The sequence below is a fragment of the Triturus cristatus genome, chromosome 4_2 (assembly GCF_964204655.1).
Source record: "Triturus cristatus chromosome 4_2, aTriCri1.1, whole genome shotgun sequence".
In the NCBI taxonomy this organism is placed as follows: domain Eukaryota; kingdom Metazoa; phylum Chordata; class Amphibia; order Caudata; family Salamandridae; genus Triturus; species Triturus cristatus.
In genome coordinates, this window is record NC_140586.1 from 796,060,830 (window position 1) to 796,086,542 (window position 25,713).

The 25,713-nt window shown below is 47.1% G+C and overlaps 1 protein-coding gene across 1 annotated transcript in view; it reads right to left on the reverse strand.

Annotated features, from left to right (window-relative positions):
* LOC146835060 (vitamin D3 hydroxylase-associated protein-like) overlaps window positions 1-25,713 on the reverse strand; it is an 824,670-nt gene that overhangs the window by 356,534 nt on the left and 442,423 nt on the right. Inside the window, exon 5 of the mRNA XM_085599957.1 lies at window positions 5,609-5,815. Coding sequence (XP_085456083.1) covers window positions 5,609-5,815 — 207 coding nt within the window. The remainder of the gene's footprint in view (window positions 1-5,608; window positions 5,816-25,713) is intronic.

Below are 25,713 nucleotides of genomic sequence, written 5' to 3' on the forward strand. Positions count from 1 at the left end.
TGGCTCGGATCCTATGGAACAGCGAGCAAGGGACCCATGTCTGAGAAAACTGTCGGCCAGTTAGGTTATAACGTCAAACATACAATGCTGGTGGGAGGAAAGCTTGCAAATAGACAAACACAGTCCAGCCCATCATTTATTACCCACTATCCCACTCTAGGCTGAGGCCTACAATATGCAAGTCAGTATCCATAGGGACTCTGCTCCAAATGGGAACAGACGATTCTGAAATTCCAAGACTGGTTGTTCCGGTTCAGAGGGAACTGTCCTGTCAGTTTGGGCTAAACTGCTCCTATTGGAGCAGGACCAGAGCTAATTTACTCATGGTTGGTTCCAGTCTGAGATGGCATGCATTTCCTGTTATACGTGCTGCACAACATGCCAGAAAGTATGCCCTTCCAATATGTCGTGGATCTTCTTCTGTTGCAGAAGCACAGGAGTAAAGCAAACGAAAAGAGTGCCTGTCCACGCCACATGTGATATGCTATTTATTACCCTAAAAAAGCATTCATGCATTTTGCACTAAAAAAAGCGTAAAATTCTGGATTAGCATTTTGCATAATTGTACATATTTTTACTTACATTTCGAGAATTTGACAACATTTTGGCAAAAGAAATTAAGCGCATTTTACACAGGCTTAGTTATAATTGACAGCTCCAGTACAAATGATTACAAAGACAGACTGTGTACAATTAAGATCTAATGATCTGCTTAACATAGTCAAGTCGGGTTTTATCCTAGAATATCTCTTTAACTAAAGCAATCTGGGCATTTGCGCACTGTACCAAATCAATAACATGCCACAACTTAATGATTTACAGTTGCTGTTTTCAGCTCAGCAAAAACTTCCAGCTAAACAATTCTGATATGTTCGCCCGCTGAAGATGTTCCCTCCATGCAGAAGCCTAAGCTCCCTGTGCAAATCCTTCAGCGATGGAAAAATTACTAAGTGATACTACTTTTTCAACATTTCTGGGAAAGTTCCTTTTGGTCACTGCTGCAGCCCCCAGTTTACAAGGCAATTTTGAAGGCATCAACTCTTTCTCTAGCCAAGACTCATGAAAAGTCCAGCTCTCAGTAATCACATGGACCTACTTGGATTCAGGAGTCCTTCTGCTTTATGCAACCTTGTTGCACTTAGCTGCAGGTAAAACAGTTGACCTTTGCAGAGCACTGTCCATCTCTGGATGCCAGTAGGAGTCAGGCGTAATGGAACCTTCTGGTTTCAAGTTTCAGCCAGTCATGTTGGTGGAATTAGTGCCAAGAGGCCCAAACACTGCTAGCGATTTTCTGGTCATGCTGGATCAGGGACATTCACAAGTTCAGGCGCACCGAGATCGAGAGCAGGTCACATACAAGGACCAGGTTAGTCCCGTAGAAGTTATCTTTTCAAGTCCAGCACGAAGGGTGCTGTTCACATTGGCGGAGGCCGCGAGGAGTAGGCTGTCAGCACCAGAAACAGATTGAGCGTCACAGATGGTTGTTTTGCTGTAGTGTGAGAAGCTGGTTGTCACTGGAGCTTCCCGTTGGCAAACATCGCAGGCTGTCACTGCAGGCGTGAAATGCAGGTCTCGCATTGAAGTCATAGTGGGCAGTCACTGTCAGCGTGGAGAGCTGGTCCCGATGAAGCTCTACATTGACGGGTCATCATGGGCGGTCGATTCTCAGAGTGAAAAGGTCACTTTGGGGTCACGAGGAGTCCAAAACATCTGTAACTTCACCTTTTCCTTAGGAGGAGTTCATACTGATGCCAGCCATTGGTCCAGGACCTGGGGATCATGACTTACTCCAGCAGCAGCCAGCAGCACTGCTCAGGTAGGTCTAGTTGATGTTGGGCAGCAGGGCAGTAGCAGGTAGGCCTCTGGGAGCATGTTGTGTGCATGTAGTTCATACAGGAAGTCAACCAACTGACCCTTGGAGTCATCAGAAAGTACCAGTTCAAACACCAGTCCTCAGGCCTTGCTCTTTTGGACACTCTTCCTTATGATGCTACACTGAGGCCTTTCACTCTTGCCTTTCTGCCCTTTTCGTCTCACTCATGTTCTTATCATTTTGCCTCTTCGTTCATATCACTCTTATGCAGTCACTCTTGCTCTCGTTCGCGACTTTGTTCCTGTTTTTCCATTCACTCTTCCCCTGTTATAATTGCACTACTTTCCAGCATTTGCCTTTTTGCCTCTTTTAACCTATCGCTCCTGCTTTATTTGACCTTGACCATTGACCTTTTTTTGCTCATTTGCCCCAATTTTTCAACATTTCTTGCCTCCTCTCCTACCTTTTACCTTTTATGTCAGACATGCCTTCAAAGCATGGGACCTTCTGCACAAATTCCACCTATATTGTTTTTCATGACCAAACCTTGGCTCTTCTAAACTTGGGCCTCCGACATCACTACGGCTATCCCCACTGGCTTCAAGATCGCAACACAGTACAGAAACGCAAACCAGAGGAGGACTAGCCATCTTCTACAAAACTAACAAATTATTTTCGCCACTTATATATGGCTTCAAAAGACATCCAAATGAGCTGAGATCTCTGGGGAGAAGAATCGACCTTACTAAAATTTTTCAAAGTACACATCTACCTCTTGGAAATATGCACTAAAGAGTGTCAGGTCTGCTGGAATGCAGCACAAAGTGCAACGTACACCATATTACAATGGCATGCAGCAGTTAGTAAATGTTCTGAGTGATAGGCTACACCTATACATTCGAAAAGTGACTCTTCTTACCAGGTCAGTATTTATGGATGTAAAAATCAGCATTTCAGAATATGTTATATTAGCCACACTAAGTCAACAAAGTAAGTAACATACTGAAGGCCCCATGAAAGATTCCTGCGCTAACTCTAGAATAATCATATCATATATTGATTGCTGGAGAATGTATGACAAATACCCATTTTTGAGGAATCAACACTCTAATCTCCCTATAACAGGGTGACTACTGACCACGGACAGATTTAGAGACATCACAAACATGTACAGTCTGTGAACTCATTTGATACTGGTCTGGCTTTTGTGAATATCTACAGTGAATAGCACTAAAGCCACTAGTAATGTAATTGTGCCCATTCTTAGAGAGCTATTTGAGATTCTCAATAAAGGAAATGACCTTCTTTTGCATAGTAAATCCCCAAACATTTGCCGTGACTGTTTTTGCTGGCTGTAGAACTCTCCGCAGTCTACCATTGTGGTCCCCTTTAAATCTGATGGAATTGGCATAAATATAATTGTCATATTGAATCTACCTATAAGCCCCTAATATGTGGTACAAAGTGTAACCAGGACCTGTAAGTTAAATGTCACTAGTGGGCTGTAGCACCCATTGTGCCAGCCACTCCAGTGACAATGCTAACAGGTCTGTAGCCCTACACTCTGTAACCTGGCTGTGCAGTTTTAAAACTGCCAATTCGAACTGTCAAAATAACCCCTTTGACAGGCCTACATCTTCCTTTTACCTACTAGTAAGTCACCCTACATAGGCCAATCAGCTCTTAACGTAAGGTACATGATATTTAAAAGTAGGACATTTGAAAGTTTCATGTTAAACATGTCCTTAAAGTGAAAAGGCCCAAAAATCTATTTTCAGTGAAGCAGGATTGGTTGTTCCTTAAGAAAGCATTGGGAACACATTTTAAATTTAATATTTTGGATTTATTTCTAATAAATATTTAGGAAGATATACTTTAGAAAGCTATTGCTGTCACCCAGGAGCTCAATAGCCCTTTGATACATTGTGAACTTACCCTTATAGCTGAGATGAAGGGCTCGGTGTGGGGAGCTGGTCTGTTCCTCTGGCAGGAAGCCCATCTGGGCTGTGTCCCAGGGCTTAATTAACTTCAACTTTGCCTACCCTGTCTAGGTAGATGTAGCTAACACTTGGGTCTGCCTCTCCTTTGTCCCTCTAGTCAGCCAGGCACCAATACCACCAGGAGAGGAGCTACCCCATTGAAACAGTTTTAATGGCCATAGTGGAGAGGCTGCTCATTTGCCTGACCTCACCTCTAGGGTGGCACAGGCGTTCTGCACAAGGGAGGGAGGCCTCTGCCATCTTGGTTTTAGTTAGAGAAGGGCACTGTGGGAGTATTTGTATAGCACACACAAAATGCTACAAATATGGGTAAAGTCATCACTTGGAGGTATTCCCCCATTAGTTAGAGAGTGGCCAGGAGTTTTCCCCACCCGAAAGCTATGGCCAGAAATAGAGGTGGCACTCACAGAACCCACCTCAAAACACATTCTGGACCTGTGGAAGAACAAGAAATACTGGACCTCCTGTCTGTGACATGAGAAGAGCCTTAAACACTGGCCCTGCCCCCCTCTGGTAACCAGTAAAACGAAGTCCAAGGGTCAAAAGGTTGACCTCTTGTTCAAGCTACAGGGACACAAGAAGCTACAGACAGCTTTTTTCTATTACCTAGCTGACCAGTTGGAACTGGACCTGTCCTGGACCCTGCTGATGTGAGTCTTTCACTCCTGGTGCTGTCTGCAAGGGCCTGTACTTCCCTTAACTTTTCATGGAACCTGAGACTTAAAAAAAATTGGGTTTTAAAGACCACCGGAGGACTGGGACCAACCTGCTGAGCTGATTTGACTAAGCTACTTTGCCGTTGTGCTAAAGATTAATGTTGCTCCTGTTTGGATCGTTTCCGCAGAAGCAGATAACATTTTCTGAGAGTGTATCTGGCCTTGTAGAACCCTTTTTGACTACAACCTGCAGCCTTGCCCCACTGGAAGAATCCAAGCTAAAAAAAATGACTAAGTCCGAAGGTAGAACCCTTCCACGAGTAAAGGTGCTAAAACTATCCAGCTAATGAAGGACCTTCACTGGGTTCAAAATTCTAATTTTTCTGAGCTTTCCCACCAAAAGTCAATTTGCTTACAGAGACCTCATCCAGCGACTATCCGACAACTCATCGCCCTCTTTGACCACAGCCCACTGTTGTGCACCATTGAGGATTTTGACATGAATTTCAGAGATTTTGGAAGATAAAACTTCTGATAGGGTCGGACCTGGTTTCTGCATCTGACCAATGCTCCAACGCGGTGAACCATAACTAGCACCTAGGTACCAGTCAAGAGCAACTAGATGACCTCAGTCGCTCTTTGGCGCTATCCTTAAATACCTTTCTTTTCCCATGCAGACACATGAAGCCAATTTCTATTTGTACCTGTGCACACTTAATCAGCGTTATTTATATCACAACTATATTACTTCTATTCATATGCATGTACACTTGGTGCTCTGCTACAATAGCCAAGGAATGGGCTTTCGTTCTCTGTATCAAAACAGCCAAAGTCATTAGAAAGATCAACAGGTGAATAACAATAGAATGATGAATCACTATCACCAATTAAACTATTAATGAGTGATATTGGCAAGAATGAAGACAAACTATAAATGTTTTCTGCCCCTGCCTACATATGCATATATAAAAAGTTCCAATCGAAATGCTATTTCTATCAAATGGACATTGGTTGATCAAGGGCCTGAACACAATAAGAATGCACAGACAAATGTAGAACTCTGTTTCATGCATTAAAACATGTTTTAATGCAATACCGCAAGCGACATGGACCATCCAAATGCAGTTTTCAGAACTTACCTTAGTCTACAAACAGTTGGGTTCAGCGAACATATTCCACAAAAACTAGCTGGAAATCGGCAACTTCCACCCATATCAGACCCCAGTCCTATGATGGAGCCACCACCGGCGATGATAGCCCCTTCGCCTCCTGAGGACCCTCCAGGGGCCTTTTTGTGGTTTAGAGGGTTCAGCGTCTGCCCATTCACTGGGTTGCTGCAGTCATAACTGAAGGGTTGAAACGAAATGAAAATATGTTTAGAAGCAGCTTTTTAGATTTGTCTGCATAATGAAATAAGGGGCATATCAACAACAACCGGCGATAATTATCGCTAAGCGCACTTAGCGCTAGGATAATTATCGCCGGCTAGCGTGGATTTTTATCACTGAGATAGCGTGCTATTAGCAACGCTTATCTCAATAGCGATAAAAATCCTCGCGCTAAGTGGCTAACGTGAGATTATCGCTGGAAATCCAGCGCAATCTCACGTTAGCTTGTTGATAGGGACAGACAAACTTAGCCATGATATCCTCCTTCCATAGGATTTCATGGCTAAGTCAGAAAAAGACCAGACGTAAAAAAGCAGCGTTAACCACGGTTAGCACTGCTTTTTTTGTCTCTAACTGGGTTAGCGATATTCTTGATAATAGGAGAAATGTCGCTTAGCGACATTTCTCCTATTATTTTACTCTGGAACGCCCCCTTTGCATCTCATTAGAGATGCAAGGCGAAGATTAGAGTAAATGGGTGCTAACATGCAAATTTGCATGTGAGCACCCTGTTGTTAATAGGGTGCTAGTTTTATCTCTGCTTTTTTGGTTTTTAAAGCCAAAAAAGCAGAGATAAAGCCCTTGTTGATATGCCCCTACGTTTCTTTCACATGGAGAACAACGCAGCAAAATATAGTGATAATACTACACCTTAATTCTTGTATCACTGATTAGCACATGTTGATGTGTTCCTGTTTTATCAAAGAAGTTTAGAAGTCCCTGATTTATATGTCTCCAGTACCAAAGGTGGGCAAGCCAAGTACGGTTGGTTTGGGCTGAATGACAGGCTCTGGCCCGGCCCTGGCCCATGGCAGCTGGAGAGCCGTAATAGAGCTCTGGTAGAATCTCAGACATTTCCTTTTCACCTCCTTAATATAGATTTCAAAAGACAAAACTGATAAGCGAATATGGTGATTTTCTAGTTGCTCATTCGCCGAACATTGTACATGCCAACACACCCAATTCAAGTAGGAATCTCTAGATTTTTAAGCAAAAAAGGCTCTATTTTAGTAATTTCCTACCTAAAATTGACTTTATTCTAAGTCAATGGGGAAAATAAAGTCCAACGATTCTTTTTTTCAATATATCCCTCTTTCTAGTTTGAAAATGTTGGTGTGTATGGAACATGTACTAAAACTGTGTCTGAAGTCAAATTCAACACTTCACTTGTATTTCATTACACACTTGTATCCCAAGAAGTGTGAGGGGGCAGGGAGAGATAGGGAGAGAAAATATTCACTCATACATACGCATTGCACTGTCATGAAAGGCATGGCCTGATGTCAGTGGTGGTAGGATACGTGCCATTCAATCAAAATACAGTAAGATTGAAATTCTCCTTGGGCAAACACAGAAACCGGGAATAAAGCCATTGAATCAGAAGCAGGGAAAGTGTGAGATACAAGAAAGCCATCAAATCATGAGTAAGGAAGGGGCTGTCTCAAAACTCAATCTAAGTATTCTATGCTCAAAATAGGTCTCTGACAGTAGACTGCTAAAAAAATTTGTACGCATCACCTAAAAACAGGTTGTCCAGCCTTCCCTTACCACAAGTTTGCACTTTTTTCTAGAACAGTTTCTTTTGTCAGATTGGTTTACCATTAAATGGATACCTATTTACTAATATGTATAAGTTAGCAACTAAAATAACTGAATACAAAGCATTGACTGTCAGTGTTAAATAAAAAGGATACATCCTTCCGGTGGCTGAAATGCATATACCGTAATGAGAAAACAAGGGTTCAAACACGGATTTTCCTTTGACCAGTTGTATGATCGTAAGCCAACAAATGTACCCCAAAACTTTTATCTCAACTGTATCAATTGAGAGCAACTTGAAGTAATTTAGTTAATGGTATGTACCATATAAAACCTCTCTTGTAAATTCTGGGTCAAGAAATCTACTAAGCCTAGCTGTGACTCCAACTTATACACAATGGCACACCGGCCCATTATGGAATTTGACATGTGCACTTCCAATACGTAATAAGGGGCATATTATCAAGCATGGCGTTAAAATTATCGCCGCTTTAGCGGCAGAAAACTGCCGCTAGAGCGGCGCTAATGGGCTTGATAATACGCCCTTAAGAATTCCCATAGAAGCCCATGTTCTGGTGTCAACATGGGCTTCTATTGGAATTCTCTGCGGCATATTATCAAGTCCATTATCGCCGTTTTAGCGGCAGTTTTCTGCCGATAAAGCGGCGATAATTTTAACGCCGTGCTTGATAATATGCCCCTCAGTTGGTTCCCTAGTCATTGCAGACGGCCAGACATGACCAACATGGACCTAACAAGGCGAAACAGACGTGGATTAGAGTATGGGTTTTGTGGAAGAGGTATTGTAATCCATACTATGGGGACCAGACCAGTCATAGAGGTGATGGTAAAGTGTTTACTGAGCTAGAAAAACAGCAAATTTGCACTAGCCCTCCCACCCCCCAATGATTTTCCGGCCCATGGAGGGCAGTGGTAGGCTGTCTAAGAGAGCAACAGAACTTGAATCTACTCAAGTCATCCATCTGTATTGATAGGGTATTGGCTGGTAGTGAAGATTAAGGACAAAAAATATATCAATAACCCAATATTAGCACCAAGAAGGGAGTTTACAGGTCTTGGATAATATAATAAAGGTCTTGAGAAAAGATGGACACACTGCAGTAGATACAAAATGAACACAGCTGAGAGAGAAAGGAGATCAGAAAAGCATGTACATTTTGAAAGCAAGTGCTGGAAGTGCTGAAGGGCTTTGGAAAGCCCAGAGACAGTGAATCCCTACTGCAAGCCAAAGTGAAGGCATACATAGTATGTGGCTAGCGTTGTTCTGCAAGGCACGGGGAGGATCTGAATTTCTTTATGAGTGGGGTAGCCTCCCCCAGGTAAGCCCTAAAGGCTCATAAGGCAGGCTGTAAGGTATTTAAAAAGTAAGACATGTGTACTCAAGTTTTACATGTCCTGGCAGAGAATTACTCCTAAAGTCATTTTGCACAATTGGAAGGCTCATCTCTCCCATTGATTGTCACTGGGTTACCTTGTTACATTTAAAATATGCCAACTTTAAATTGAGAGCAGGTAGGGATATTATGATACTCAAAAGAATTGGATTTTAAGTTACAATTCTTAAAATGCCACTTTTAGAAAAGTTACAATTCTGAAATTGCCACTTTTAGGAAGTTAACATTTTCTTGTCCCAACCATTTGTGGCTTCTCCCAGTCATCTGGGTCATGTGTCAGTGAATGGCTCTGCTGTTGTGGTTTGTGTCTTGCTACCAGACAGTAAGACAAAGGGGGCATAGGTGTGGAGAGAATGGGCCATCCTGTCAGGATGACTAGGGAGTGGCTGTACCCAGCCCAAACTACAATACAAAGGGCTTTACCACCTGACACAAGATATGCCCTGCCTTTTGTCACCTCCAGCCTGGAGCCTTGACAGGGAAACATATTCCAGAACCAGATGTTGGGGTACGACAGGAAGTCCACCAATACAAAGACAGCAACAGGTATAAATATTAGACACCCAGAACCACTCATCAGAACACTCCTGGCCCTGTGGAAATTACAGAATAAGGACTATCTTGCTGGCAGAGGACTGTCCTGCTGCTTAAAGGACTGCTTTTGCTGTCTGAGACGGACGATTAGACTTGTTTGCCTTCATCCCAGTGACTTCAAGGGTCAGCTGGCTGACCTGTGTTAGATACAGGGACACAACACGTTTCAGAGGCTTCCCTTCAATTGCCCAGTTGACCTGCTGTAACTGGGCAATCATGGACCTGCCATGCAACGAGCTTGAGCCCTGCTGCTGACCTCTGCTGGAGTGAGTCCTGATCCAAAAGAGATGTGGCCCAGGTCCTGTACCCTTGTCTGGCATCAGGGAGAACTCCTCCTTGCCTAACTGAAGGTTCCATCAAATCTGGCACAAAGTGACGAGAAGCCCCGCAAAGCCTCGACGCACAGCTAATGGGGCTCATTGGACCCAACGCAAAGCCTCAACATACAGTTGATTGAGATCTTCATCGGAACTGACACGGAGCGACACCAAGACCATATGTATGAAAATAGAGTTTTGCGATTTGCAAATTGCGATTTTCAGCTAATCGCAATTTGAGAATCGCAAAATGCAATGCATGTGGGATTTTCTAATAATTTTATGAATCCAACATATTCCTTATTTGCGAATCGCAAATTGAGATTCGTAAATATGGAATACCTTCCCATTCATTCCAACGGGCTAGTAAGCCCATAGGAATGAATGGGAAGGCATTCTCAATTTGCGATTAGCAATTAGAGAACCGCAAATTGAGAATGCATTTTCAAGGGTGTCAAAAGGACACCCTGTTGCACCCCTGAAATGTGCATGTGTGCACATGTGGCACACATACATGCCCTGAGGGCATGTATGTGTTCCACATGGCACTTTAAAAAATGCAAAATAGTGCATTTTTAAGTGGAATCGCAATTTACCACCAACTTGAAGTTGGTGGTAATTTGCGATTCCTTAAGGCCAAATCGCACTTTCTTTTGTGCTTCTTACATTGCATTTGAGGAATCGCAATTTGCAATTTGTGTGCTACATTGCACACTGCTAATTTGCGATCGCAAACGCAAAATGTCTGCGAATTTCAGCGTTTGCGATCGCAAATTGGCCTCCGACATATGGCACTAAGTCCTTCAAAACCTCACCAAAGAGCTGAGAGCTTCATTGGAACTGATGCAGAGCGACACAAAGCCCTGCAAAGCCTCATCACACACCTCAAAGGTTCATTGGAACCAACGCTGAGCAATAAGAAGCCTCAAAAAGCACAGCTGTGCCGACCTCACACCAAGTACATGAGGTACAACTCCCAGGGGAAAATATTCCGGAACCAGATGTTGGGGTATGACAGGGAGTCCCCCGATACAAATCTAGCAACAGGTATAAATATTAGACACCCAGAACCACTCATCAGAACACTCCTGGACCTGTGGAAATTACATAATAAGGACTATCTTGCTGGCAGAGGACTGTCCTGCTGCTTAAAGTACTGCTTTTGCTGTCTGAGACGGAAGATTCAAATTCAGTCCTGCCCCTGGTCTGCACTTCATTCTGTTTGACATGAACTTGTGACTTTGTTCCAGTCCTGCGTGACCAGATATCTTCAGGTGGTGCTTTGCTGCATTTGGTGCTATTTTTACTTCCAACTTTAAAAGTAATTGTCTTCATTTCTGCTGACTGGATGTTTTTTTTTTGGGGGGGGTTCTTTATAGGCACTTTAAAATAGTCTCAATCAGTATCAGATAACAGTATAATTGGACTACAGGAAAATGAGAAGAAAAAGAAGCATAACCAAGAGCAAAAATTGGATCATACACATGTTCTGAGTTTGAACATATAAAGCACCATAGCATTTTAGGATACTGAGACAAGGAGTAAGGTTAATCTGATTTCGAAAAAGAAAGTAAATTCTGATTTATAAAATGATACCAGAATGACAAAAATAATTCTCATTCCTTGTCTCATTATCCTAAAATGTTATGTTGCTCTATATGTTTGAACTCAGACTATGTATATGATCCAATACCTGGTGAACTCCTTAAGAATGGAAAAGTGTTCTTTACTGTTGTGAGAGTTGGCGTGGATTATGCATTGGAGGGCCATTTTCTTTTTGGTTTGGAGGAGGAAGTGGTGTATGGTGGCGGCAGTTTTGTTATTCCTCCATCTATCTACCAGCAGTACATGTGCTCACTAACGTTCCTACCCTTGTTTTCCAGTTCCTCTTTCTTTCTACAGTTTGAAACTGTGATATTTCAAGGCCCGAATACTTTAAGATGGTTGGGCACTCTGGGCCACCGGCAGGAGCAGTTACTAAGACACCATACTCAGTCCTTGACACAGTTCTTCCATCTTTGGAAAGTGTTACTGTACCGTTATATACACTAGTCTCTCTGCTGATACTATGGGGCCGATTCCGATTCCGGCCGCAAAACGAACCGACCGTCACGGACCCAGACCGAATACCGACCGACACGGACCAGCGGCGTACGACCCGTGCAGTACGATGCAACGCGAGTGAATTACAACCGACACGTACGGAATACAAGCCGTACGACCGAGCCGGAGGGAAAATCGTGATCCGGACGGAAAACCGACGCGCTTTTCACCGACCAACACGAAACTGGAATGAATCCGACCGACCCGTACCCGAGATGTACGATTAGCGCAGTACACTGCAATGCGTGTAAAACCAGACCGACTCGCACGGAGACCAAGCCGCATGACCGACACGCACAGACAACCGGCACACAAGCAATAGAGACCGCCGCGAACAACGCGTACCAAACACAGAAGACAGGCAGCATGAACGAGGCGGAGAAGCCTGCACGAGACAACAGCAGCGTCTGTTTCCGTCAAATGAACGTCTCCTTCATGCCTACAAAATACAAAGGAAAAAAGACAAAAAAAGGATCAAACAAGCAATGACTAAGCCAATAAATACCACCAAGAAAAATGGGACAAAGATACACCCACAACTCCAACTATATAAAGGACTACAATCACTACCATCATCCCTTGCAAACAGGAGACACAGCCAGCAGCAAACACCAGTACACAGCAACCACAGACACACTCACAACTCACCCATCACACAACTCACACACCATCAGCACGTCATACAAAAGCACACACACATACACACAGCAAAACCAACACCAACCCAACATCACTTGCACCCTCACACACACATCCCCCACCACCACCACCCATCACCATGCCTTCAAAGAAGAATCCAAAGTTCACAGATAGTGAGTTAGAAGTGATGGTAGACAAGATCATCAGAGTAGAGCCACATTTGTTTGGTACATTGGTTCAAAGAACCTCCATCTCACAGAAAACCAAGATGTGGGCGGAGATTGTGGACAAGGTGAATGCACAAGCACCAACGTTGCGCACAAAGGACGATATCCAGAACCGGTGGTATGACGTGCGCAGGAGGGTCAAACAACTCATCGAGAAAGATCACGCCTTGAGTCAGCGCACCGGCGGTGGCCCTCCTGCCAAACCAGTCTAGTCTACCTCAGGACCTGGGAGAAGAAGGTGCGGGACATCCTACCACCAGAGAGCGTCCATGGCCTAACACACATCCCAGAGCCTGGTGAGTACACAAACAACATACCCAAGATTGTGTGGCAAGGGGACAGTGAAACCATGCACCGCAAGAAAAGCTACACTAACCAAAAGATAATCAACCCAAGATGTGTATGCCAGTCACACAAACACAATACCTGCCATCTCATAGTGACTGGGGACTGTGTCATGACATGCACCAACCTACAAACAAATAGAGCAAGCCAGTGGCACTAAGCCAAATACACCCTGCCAGACAGTTTGACACCACAAACACACCACCTCACAGTGCAGCTGACTGTCAGGAAGGAATAGTGGGGATGCAGGTGAAGGGAGTGTAGCCAAAAGAATGATGGGGCCTGTAGCCACAGATAATGCCCCCCCTCCTGATTGGCCCATCAAGACCTCTCTGAAACATGCCCACATCACAGGGAGTGGAAAATGACTGACAAGATAGCTGACACTGGGTCCTGCTGTGGGGAGCACAAGGCCCTGCTAGGGCTTGTGTGCAAATCAGAAGCAGGACACCACTGACTGACATCCTGAAAGACAACTTGCACGCCCTACAATGGAAGCACGTTTCATGATGGGAAGGAGGACTGACAGCCCTGACCATACTACTCAGCATGGGGAGACAACCCCCAACACAAACTCCACACAACTCACCGGGTACAATGCATTGACATACACCTCATTGAAATATCAGCAAAAGATACCCCGTACTGGGTGCTGCTGTGTGAAGCACAGGGGCTCACTTGGGACTTGTAGCCAAGCAAACACCAGGATTTCACAGGCAGCCATTTTGCCATTGATGTCACACCCCCTCACAGGGAAGCAGAGTCAAGAGGGAGGAAGCATGGGCATGCTGGGAAGGGGGTGTAGCCAAGAGTATGATGGGAGTCACAGTCACAGACAACCTACACCCACCCACATGGCCCAGCAAGATCAAACTGAAACATACTCGCCTCACAGGGAGTGGGAAGGGACTGACAAGATGTCTGACACTGGGCCATGTTGTGGGGAGCACAAGGCCATGCTGGGACTTGTAGCCAAATAAACACCAGGATTTCACAGTCAGCCATCTTGCCATTGCTGTCACACCCCCTCACAGGGAAGCAGAGTCAAGAGGGAGGAAGCATGGGCATGCTGGGAAGGGGAGTGTAGCCAAGAGTATGATGGGACTCGCAGACACAGACAACCTACACCCACCCACATGGCCCAGCAAGATCAAACTGAACCATACTCGTCTCACAGGGAGTGGGAAGGGACTGACAAGATGTCTGACACTGGGCTCTGTTGTGGGGAGCACAAGGCCATGCTGGCAAATGGCCAACAATAATATCAAACTCTGTCTGTGACAAGCTAGGAAAAAGCAGTGTGCAGGCAGGCATCTGTTTGAAAAGTAGAAAATGTCATGTTTGTGAACCAACGATGCATGTAGAAACGTAAATCACATTGTGTGTCTCTTCCAAACACAGGTCGTGCTGGGCACCCAGCACCAAATGACGAGGATACCCAGTCCCAGACTCTGGTGGACACTGAGCTCTCTGGTCTGACTCTCTCACTGTCCTCTTCGGATTACGACTACCAACCTGGCCCCTCTGGTGTGAGTCATCATGCAGCACCAGCAGCAGCAACATCTACCCCCCTTGTACCCATGCCTCCAGCATCTGGACACAGACAGGGCACCCCTGCCAACACAGACAGACCAAGGACAATCAACACCCACAGCACAGGGACATAGGACCCCCCGGAATCTACAGCCAACACCACCAGCAACACCACCCAAGGGGTTCCAGTGTCACCTGTGCGTACCGCCGCTGGTCCTGCCCGTGTGGAGAGGGGTGCTGGGAGGGGTGGGAGGCACAGGGCACGCCTTGCAGAGGGGTCTGGACTGCATGATGACCCACAAATGGCATGCATCTTAGATGCGTACCAGGATAGCACCGGAGGATTTGGCCAGTTAGTCGGGATCCTCAAGGACATGTAACACGAGCAGGTCGCCCACCATGCCCACATAGAGGCCAAGTGGGATGACATCACTGCGATGCATCGGGGCATACTACAATGCCTCCGCCAGATCAACACCAACCTGTCCACACCCCCCTGTTTGCCCACAACATCTGTCGCAACACCATCTGCAAGCGCCACAGGGAGGGAGGAGGACTCTGGCGGAGAGTCCCCTGCACCGCAGAGGCCTGCACATGAGGATCCCCCCCCCCGGAAGAAGAGGGGTAGTCCGAAGAAGGACATGTGAGAGGCACCTTGGCCAATCGCACACAACTCGCCCACATTAGATGGAGGGTTCATGTTGGGCCAATGTAGCAGAAGACTGTGGACTTTACTCTGGACATTTCATCTACCAGCACTTCCAACTCCAATGTGAACTTTGGATTCCCAAACCACTGTACAGCACCCACCATCCTGTGCACTTCATTCACACATGTTTGTAAATAAACTCACCAGTACACCATACTTGCCTCTGTTGTGATTCCAATTTGTCATGTTCAGGGAGATGTCGATCTGCTACACAACACAGTGCATGCCAAATACTGCAACAATGTGACCAACGTAAGGTGAGTCATGGGGATGTGACACATGTGAGGGAGACACACCACTATGGCAACACAAAACATACTCACCATGACCATGTTACTCATCACACACAATGATGTTGACCTGAAACACATTGGCATGCACAGACACAACACCAAGCACAGTCAGTGGTAACAAGTCCACAGGTGAGGTAAGCAGATGCCACTCAGATGTGGGAAGACAGAAAACGCACATAACAAAGCGTAGCACAGGTTCATTACACATCAGCAACACGTTTATTCCACACTAGTTGCATGGCAAGTCTACGTAACAGTGGACACACGCTCGCAATGAGTTGGAGAATGGAAGTCCAGGGATGTGTGGTACGTCAGTTAATGGGAATTGTCAACTTCCACACTGGTGTTGGCTTCTATGTTTTGGGGGTCAGTGTTGACCACACAACAGGCAAAGGACCCTGGGAAGGACAGACAAGATACAGTCAAAAGCACAGAAGAACAGGAGAGAAATGCAATACACATGCACAAAACATGTTGCAAAACACCTACACAAACACTAGTTAGCAGTACTACCCTATTGTGGAGTACACACCACCTGAATGGACACATCACAGCATGCATCCAGTCAAGTGGCACACAGACACACTCAGACAGCAACAGAGCTGGCTCAACACATTCCAGGCTACCTCCATACATTTACATAACAACCCTGGAAACTCACATTCAGGTGAAAAAGTTGTTGATGAGCTGGGAGCAGACGTCACCATCATCTTCATCATCACTGGCATCTTGGCCCAGGCCGGGATCCTCCACAGGTGCCGGACATTGGTCATCGTCATCGTCATCCTGGAGGAGAGGCACCTCCTTCCGCACCACCATGTTGTGTAGCATGCAGCAGACCAGTATTATTTTGCACACCTTTGCTGGCTCATATGGGAGGGCCCCTCTATGTCTGGTCCAGGCAGCAAAAGCGGCTTTTCAGGAGGCCGAATGTCCGCTCAATCACCCTCCTGCTCCGACCATGTGCCTCATTGTAGCACAGCTCGGCTGGTGTCACAGGGAGTGGGAAGGGACTGACAAGATGTCTGACACTGGGCTCTGTTGTGGGGAGCACAAGGCCATGCTGGCAAATGGCCAACAACAATATCAAACTCTGTCTGTGACAAGCTAGGAAAAAGCCGTGTACAGGCAGGCATCTGTATGAAAAGTAGAAAATGTCATGTTTGTGAACCAACGATGCATGTAGAAATGTAAATCACATTGTGTGTCTCTTCCAAACACAGGTCTTGCTGGGCACCCAGCACCAAATGACGAGGATACCTAGTCCCAGACTCTGGTGGACACTGAGCTCTCTGGTCTGACTCTCTCACTGTCCTCTTCGGATGACGACGACCAACCTGGCCCCTTCGGTGTGAGTCATCATGCAGCACCAGCAGCAGCAACATCTACCCCCCTTGTACCCATGCCTCCAGCATCTGGACACAGACAGGGCAACCCCGCCAACACAGACAGACCAAGGACAATCAACACCCACAGCACAGGGACACAGGACCCCCCGGAATCTACAGCCAACACCACCAGCAACACCACCCAAGGGGTTCCAGTGTCACCTGTGCGTACAGCTGCTGGTCCTGCCCGTGTGGAGAGGGGTGCTGGGAGGGGTGGGAGGCACAGGGCACGCCTTGCAGAGGGGTCTGGACTGCATGATGACCCCCAAATGGCACGCATCTTAGATGCGTACCAGGATAGCACCAGAGGATTTGGCCAGGTAGTCGGGATCCTCAAGGACATGTAACACGAGCAGGTCGCCCACCATGCCCACATAGAGGCCAAGTGGGATGACATCACTGCGATGCATCGGGACATACTACAATGCCTCCACCAGATCAACACCAACCTGTCCACACCCCCCTGTGTGCCCACAACATCTGTCGCAACACCATCTGCCAGCGCCACAGGGAGGGAGGAGGACTCTGGCGGAGAGTCCCCTGCACCGCAGAGGCCTGCACATGAGGATCCCCCCCGGAAGAAGAGGGGTAGTCCGAAGAAGGACATGTGAGAGGCAGATGTCCCAGCGCATCCCCCAGGGCCTCCAAACCTGTTCTGGACAATGTTTTGTTTGTGCGCAACCCGTTCACCTTGGCCAATCGCACACAACTCGCCCACATTAGATGGAGGGTTCATGTTGGGCCAATCTAGCAGACGACTGTGGACTTTACTCTGGACATTTCATCTACCAGCACTTCCAACTCCAATGTGAACTTTGGATTCCCAAACCACTGTACAGCACCCACCATCCTGTGCACTTCATTCACACATGTTTGTAAATAAACTCACCAGTACACCATACTTGCCTCTGTTGTGATTCCAACTTGTCATGTTCAGGGAGATGTCGATCTGCTACACAACACAGTGCATGCCAAATACTGCAACAATGTGACCAACGTAAGGTTAGTCATGGGGATGTGACACATGTGAGGGAGACACACCACTATGGCAACACAAAACATACTCACCATGACCATGTTACTCATCACACACAATGATGTTGACCTGAAACACATTGGCATGCACAGACACAACACCAAGCACAGTCAGTGGTAACAAGTCCAGAGGTGAGGTAAGCAGATGTCACTCAGATGTGGGAAGACAGACAACGCACATAACAAAGCGTAGCACAGGTTCATTACACATCAGCAACACGTTTATTCTACACTAGTTGCATGGTAAGTCTACGTAACAGTGGACACACGCTCGCAATGAGTTGGAGAATGGAAGTCCAGGGATGTGTGGTACATCAGTTAATGGGAATTGTCAACTTCCACACTGGTGTTGGCTTCTAGGTGTTGGGGGTCAGTGTTGACCACACAACAGGCAAAGGACCCTGGGAAGGACAGACAAGATACAGTCAAAAGCACAGAAGAACAGGAGAGAAATGCAATACACATGCACAAAACATGTTGCAAAACACCTACACAAACACTAGATAGCAGTACACACCACCTGAATGGACACATCACAGCATGCATCCAGTCAAGTGGCACACAGACACACTCAGACAGCAACAGAGCTGGCTCAACACATTCCAGGCTACCTCCATACATTTACATAGCAACCCTGGAAACTCACATTCAGGTGAAGAAGTTGTTGATGAGCTGGGAGCAGACGTCACCATCATCTTCATCATCACTGGCATCTTGGCCCAGGCCGGGATCCTCTACAGGTGCCGGACGTTGGTCGTCGTCATCGTCATCCTGGAGGAGAGGCACCTCCTTCCGCACCGCCATGTTGTGTAGCATGCAGCAGACCAGTATTATTTTGCACATCTTTGCAGGCTCATATGGGAGGGCCCCTCCGTGTCTGGTCCAGGCAGCAAAAGCGGCTTTTCAGGAGGCCGAATGTCCGCTCAATCACCCTCCTGCTCCGACCATGTGCCTCATTGTAGCACAGCTCGGCTGGTGTCACAGTGTTCCTGAGGGGTGTCAGCAACCACGGCATGTTGGGGTATCCAGAGTCACCTACACACACAAAAATGAACAAGTAGCTGAGTTTTGTAGGAGTGCGGAATACAACACTGACAAACACACACAATGAGAAACAGTCAGTACACACCGACAAGCCAGGCACGGTGAGCTGGCATCTGTGACATCAGTGTTGCAATGCGACTACTCCTCATAATGTAGGCATCGTGCGCCGAACCAGGGAACCGTGCACACACGTGTGATCAACATGTCAGCAAGACAGACCACCAGAGCATTGATCGAATGGTAGTGCTTCCTGTTCCGGTATGCCTGCTCATGTGCCTGTGGTGGTATCAGGGCAACATGTGTCCCATCAATGAATCCAATGACGTTTGGCATCCTCCCCAGTGTATAAAAGGCATCCTTAATTTCAGGGAGTTCATCTTGGCTTGGGAACTTGATATACAGGTCGAGGAATTGCAACATCCCCTCCAAGACATCGTGTATCACCCGACTAAACATCGTTTGCGACATACCACCAGCAGTAGCCACAGTGTACTGGAAGGTACCGGTAGCAAAGAAGTGCAGGGCTGCCATCACCTTCACCTCTGGGGTCAGTGCTGTAGGGTATGTCTGGCCAGGTAGCAGATATGGCGCCAACTGCTCCGCCAACTCCTCAATCAGTGGCCTGGTGAAGCGGTACCATCTGATGCTGTCGCGTTCCTGCATGGTTGCAAGGTCTGGGAACGGACGATGGACAGCTGGTGCCCTGCAGTACAGAGATGCACAAAGGAAGATTGTCAGTACATCCACCCATGTGGCCATGACCACGATCACTATCACATGCTAGTTCATGACATTACACAATGTACTGAGGTGTGTGCTGTTGGTCATGGACACATATGTCACCTACAAGACCACCACCTCACATCTCAATTCCACATGTCCACATGAGTGCCATGTAGTGCAATGGGCAAATCATCTGGCTGTGTCACCCAACCTATGTGCTGCTGAAACGTTCAAAAAACCCACCCCAGTGACAATTGAGGACTCATGTCTCCCAGGCATCACAGATCTTTGCCATGCAGAAACCCAGGCTCCCTGTATTGCCACATCAACACAGCAATGGACATGGCGTAGCACGTACACACCACAAGGCAAGCGTACGTCCCACAGGTAGTGGCCACTGTTGTTCCTGCCGGCCCTACATGTACGTCTCTTAGACACACACCCCATCAAGGTTGATGCATATACCACATGGATGTGGAGACTGTGAACCATTGGTAACATGTGATCAGACACATCAGAGACACAACATGTACACAGACTGTGGGTGCACATCACTATTGTGGCTACAGGTCTCACTGTGATGTACATGCCATCACCCCCAGGACTCAGGGTGTATGTGACATGTCTTAAACATATCCAACCTGACACTGTGGCCTTCACTCATGCCCATTACTGTCCAATTGCACATCACAGTGGTAATGTGCACAACACACAAAACCATCATGTACAAGATAACAGCCTGGGAGTGGCTGCACAAAGTGCCAGAACAAAAAACAGCTGTGGCCCCCTCAAACACCCAGGGAATGCAGCCTTACATGCCATGGGACACTTTGTGGCCAATGCTATAGTGTGGCAGGTGTGCGCAGGTGTCCATAGCCAGTATATGTGTGTTGCATCCATATAATAGTCACACTAATGAGGTCCGACGCGGGTGACAATGCATACGCATTGCACGGTTCATGACCGAGTCGTGCGTGCACTTTGTCATTGAATCTAATGAGGTCCGACACGGGTGACAATGCGTACGCATTGCATGGTTCAAGACCGAGCCGTGCGTGCACTTTGTCATTGAATGCAATGAGGTTCGACGCGGGTGACAATGCGTACGCATTGCACGGTTCATGACCGAGCCATGCGTACGCTTTGTCATTGAATCCAATGAGGTCCGACGCGGGTGATAATGCGTACGCATTGCACGGTTCATGACCGAGCCGTGCGTACGCTTTGTCATTGAATCCAATGAGGTCCGACGCGGGTGATAATGCGTACGCATTGCACAGTTCATGACCGAGCCGTGCGTACGCTTTGTCATTGAATCCAATGAGGTCCGAAGCGGGTGACTATCATGCATACGCGTCGGACAGGCATGGTCCGAGACAGGCGTATGGAGACGGGTGCATGTGTATATTCAAAATACATGTTGTACAGTCAGTTGAACGAGCTGGGCGCACCCATTGGCTCAGGACTGTCATGGAGACGGATGCGGATTCAAAACTTGTACGAGTTGTGCACTGCAAATTCAGTTGGATGCCAACAACAATGTTACGATTTCAAGTGTTCCATGAAGGTGAAGATTTGAAGGCGTGTACGAGTCATACTTTTGAATGGATTGGCCAGATTCATAGAATGCAACCGTATTGAACCTATCATTTGGGACACATGGCACAGAGTCTGCCTCTGCAGCACAGAAATGAGGCTGGCTGGCCCCCAGGGAGCTCACTTGCCTGCACTACATGCTACTGGAGCACATCCCTGCTACCACTGCTGCTGTCTCTGCATCCTCTGGCTCCTGCTATGGCACGTACTCTGGAGAGGGCCCCAGCCTTCACTGAGGAGTAGAACCAGGCCCTGCTGGACGGGCTCCTTCCACAGTACAGAAAGCTCTATGGGACACCAGGGGAGCAGGTGAGTGTGCTGTCCACTGCCTTCCTAATTATGCATGTTGTCTGACTAGCAGTACTAGCAGTGTGTACACCAGTGGCAAGCATTCACACTGACTACTTTCATCCACCAAAGTGTGTAGGTACATGTAATGAATAGTTTTCCTGCTGCTAAAGTGCATTATTGCAAGTTTAAACTATCCAGGCATTGTTGACATGTCAGACATGCATGTGAGTTTTCATTCCCCATGGTTGCACTACCTGTGTAATTTATTTCCCTTTGTGATGATGACATGTATATCCAATTGTGTGCTGCACAAATCTGGGGCATGTGTGTTAATGTACTTTTCACTTTGTCATCCTCACAGGTTGATGCCCACCAGAAGTGGGAGATCTGGCTGACCATCGCCTGGGCTGTTCGTTCTGTGGGGGTCTACAAGCGCCGCATCCGCAACTGCCAGAAGAGGTGGCAGGACCTTCGGGGCTGGACCCGGAGGATAGCTAGAGTCCAGCTGAAGCTGTCACCTCCACGCAGGAGGGGCAGACACCGTACCCTGACTCCCCACATGCTCCGGATACTGGCGGTGGTCTTCCCAGACCTGGATAGGCAGCTGAAGGCCAGACAGCAGCAGGAAGGGGGTAAGTCAATGCCTGATCTGTGTACTATGTCTGACATGCAAATATGAGTCTTTTGTCCTGGTCACACTTCCACATTACGTAGGTCTTGTAGTCCGAAACTCAGGTCCCTCATTTGTCTGATGCACCCTCCTAATCTGTTCCACAGGTGTGGCCCCCACAGTCTGTTGCTTGTGTCACTAGGGCACTGTGTCCCTGCAGTCAGCCATGCTTCAGGTACCGGTCAGCATCAGTTCCCGTGACTCTGTTGTGTGTTTCATGGCTGGGTCAATTGTTTACACAATGCCTGAGATCTGACATGTGAACTGTGTGTGCCCTTGAGATGTGTACCAATTGCCGTCTGACTCGCAACATGTGTCTTGGGTATTCCAAACAAAACCATGCAGCAGGGGACTCCAATTTTTGTGCATCAGGAGTATGTATATCAAGTATCTCACAATTGCTTAGCCACCTAACTACTGTCTGGGGCAAAACACTATTTTACTTAGTCCTGCCCAGTCATGCCCCCTCAAGGGCATTCAGAAACACTCTGTAATCCCAATCCTGTGTATGAAATTGCAGGTTGTGCTTAGTGACATGTGCCCTTAGGTGTCTGCCTCTGTGTCAATAGGGTGTGGCTTGTTGCTACGTACAACTGGGGTGTCCATGATTCAGAGGGTCAGCATGACATCTGCAATGTGACTGTGGGAGACAAGACCTGTGTGACATATAGGTGTGTGATCATCTGACAGCGCACAATGGTGTATGCAACTGTGTCCCTCATGCAGCTGGGTTACATGCATGGCAAACTGTGATGTGTTAATGTACAGGGATTTGTGTTGGCTGAGACTCATATGAATGATTTGCATGATGTGGGGTCTTCTGGGTCCTGGATATGTTGTTTGCATGGGATGGGAAAGTGCGCCGGTCATCTGCAGAGTCAGCTCTACCCCTGAGCTAGGATTGTGAGTCAATGCATATTGTTGTTGTCTGGATGCCCTGCCCCTGTGACAGGAGACAGTGTTGACTGACTTTCAGGGCATCCCAGTGCCATGGCATTTAACTTGCTATGAGTGAGCCTGCTTTGTGTTCAAGTGTGCACCATGCACCCCATTGTGGCCTTGCCCATCAGGACATGGGTACATCATAGTGTGTGTTGCTGGCATGCATCCCAAGCATGTGAAATGAGTCTCTGCCCATCCCTTTATCCGGACAGCTGTACTGAGTCAGTCGCAAGAGATGTGCTGTGTGTATAGTGACATACTCCTACATGTTCACTTGCATGTACAACTAATGTGTGGGTGGTGCATGTTGGCACATTGGTGTGTTAGCATCCAACATGTGTGAAAGTCAAGGAGGGATATGTGTGCCATGGTTGATGTTGAGAATGACAATTGTCTTATCCTAAACATGAGTTGTGTTCAGCTGATGATGCCATGGCTTGCCCTGTGATGTGATGTACTCACTGTGGTGTGTGCAGTCAGTGCAGGTGACTGATGTAGTTCTGTTACTTCCTATTCCTATCCAGATACATCCATGGCCACAGGAGGGGACAGCTCCATGGACCAGGAGGAGCCACAGAGCCTTACAGGGACAGAAGGAGAGGAGTCAGGTGGACCCAGTGGCACAGAGGGCGAGTTGAGCCACACAGAGGAGTCGTCAGTACCATCCCCCCCAGCTGAAGACCACAGCAGCTCTGAGGATGACACCTTGTGGAGGCGGGTGTCAGCAGCCACCAAACCCCAGCTAGTGAGGCTGTCTCCGCCACTGCCACCACCACCACCACCCCCCTCCCATCGGCTCCCATCCCAGAGGTCCCTGTGGGCTCCCGTGTTCGTGAGCATGTCTCCTTTGTGCCAGGCACCGCACCCCCTGCCCCTGTGTCCCCTGCTGCCCTGAGTGAGGAGTATGTGGACTTACTTCGACAGATCCATGTAGGGCAGATGTCGATGCTGAAGGTCCTCCATGCACACACAGGTCTGTTGACACAACTGGTGTCATTCATGGAGGGAATTTCCTCAGGCATGTCTGCCCTACAGAGGACCAACCAGTCCGTGGCCTCCTCCCTGACGGCAGCAGTGTCCCTCCTCCAAAAGTCCTGCACCCCTCCTACCCCTGCACCACTCACGATACCTAGCACCCTACCTGTCCCAAGCACAGAAACCCCCAAACCAAGGGCTAGACGTGCACACAAGCAAGCGCAGGGGACTGATTCCACACTCAAAGGGGCTGGTTTGCTGACACACACACAGTCATCCACAACCACTCCACAGTCCTCCGAGACCTCTCCCTCCCAGCCCCCTTCCCTTGCCTCAGTTTTAGACTAGGCAGTGGTATTATCAATAGAAAATAGGCGCTTGTAGTGAGTACACCTAATATTAGTGACGTAATCAATTAATGGCGGTGCTCAAGGGTAAGGGAGAACCACTAGCCTCCCAAAAGGATTGTGACCAAAGCCACACAAGTCAACACAAAAAGGTACCTAAGCACACGCAGAAGTAATTTTTGCAAATATTAATGCGTTAATTAAAACATGTAACACAACAAGTGAGTCTCCGTTTCTTTCTTCAATTTAATTTTCAAGTTTTCATAGTGAGTTTGTAGTCTTCACAGTAGTTCCCAAGCCAACACGTGTTTCGTCGCCTCTAGTATTATTGTACATGCGACTTGTTCACGGCTAGGTACAAATTGATATGATAAGTTGACATTAGTTCAGCTGTTATCTCAAGACGTTTGCAAACATTTGTTGATACTACAAACAAATGTGCTCCCAGGGTTGGTGTTGAATTTATGATTTCTTTACGTGGGAGGTGCTATCACAGGCTATGGTGTATAGCATGCACCGTGAGTTCAAGTGAGAACCATTCTTTTTATATCAATAAGTGACCAACCAGAAACATGTAGCTCTAGCGTGAGGGCAAAATGATGTGAGATCTTCCATATGTGACTATTGTCCTTTCATTGTGTGCTGACAAACTCAGTGAGTCATGCGGTATGCAGAATACAGATCTGTAAAAGGTGGTGCGTGGGTGAGTGTCTAGTTATAAAGTGATGTGAGAATATCTAGGTATTGGTGTTGATAGTTCAATGTGGAAAGACTGACCTGAACACTGTATTTTAAACAATCACTGTAGAGAGGGGGTACAAAGGAAAGAAATTGTACAAGTATTTGTTAGTGACCACGAGGTGGAACATAACAAGTAACGCTGTAATTATGCTCATTGCGGGCAATGTGCCGAAAAGAACATACTTTATGTATGACGATAATTCCGGGTCATACAGTCAATCGACGGGGGGGGCTCAGTCCTAGTTTAGGAAGGCGTATTTCATCCGTAGCGGTCCTCAGTATTTGTGTGAGGTGCCCATCTAAGTATAAACAAGAAAAAATGAAGGGTTCCGAATGAGGAACTCTTATTCTGAAAAGCAGTGAGCAGAAGCCCCATGAAGGGGACGGTGG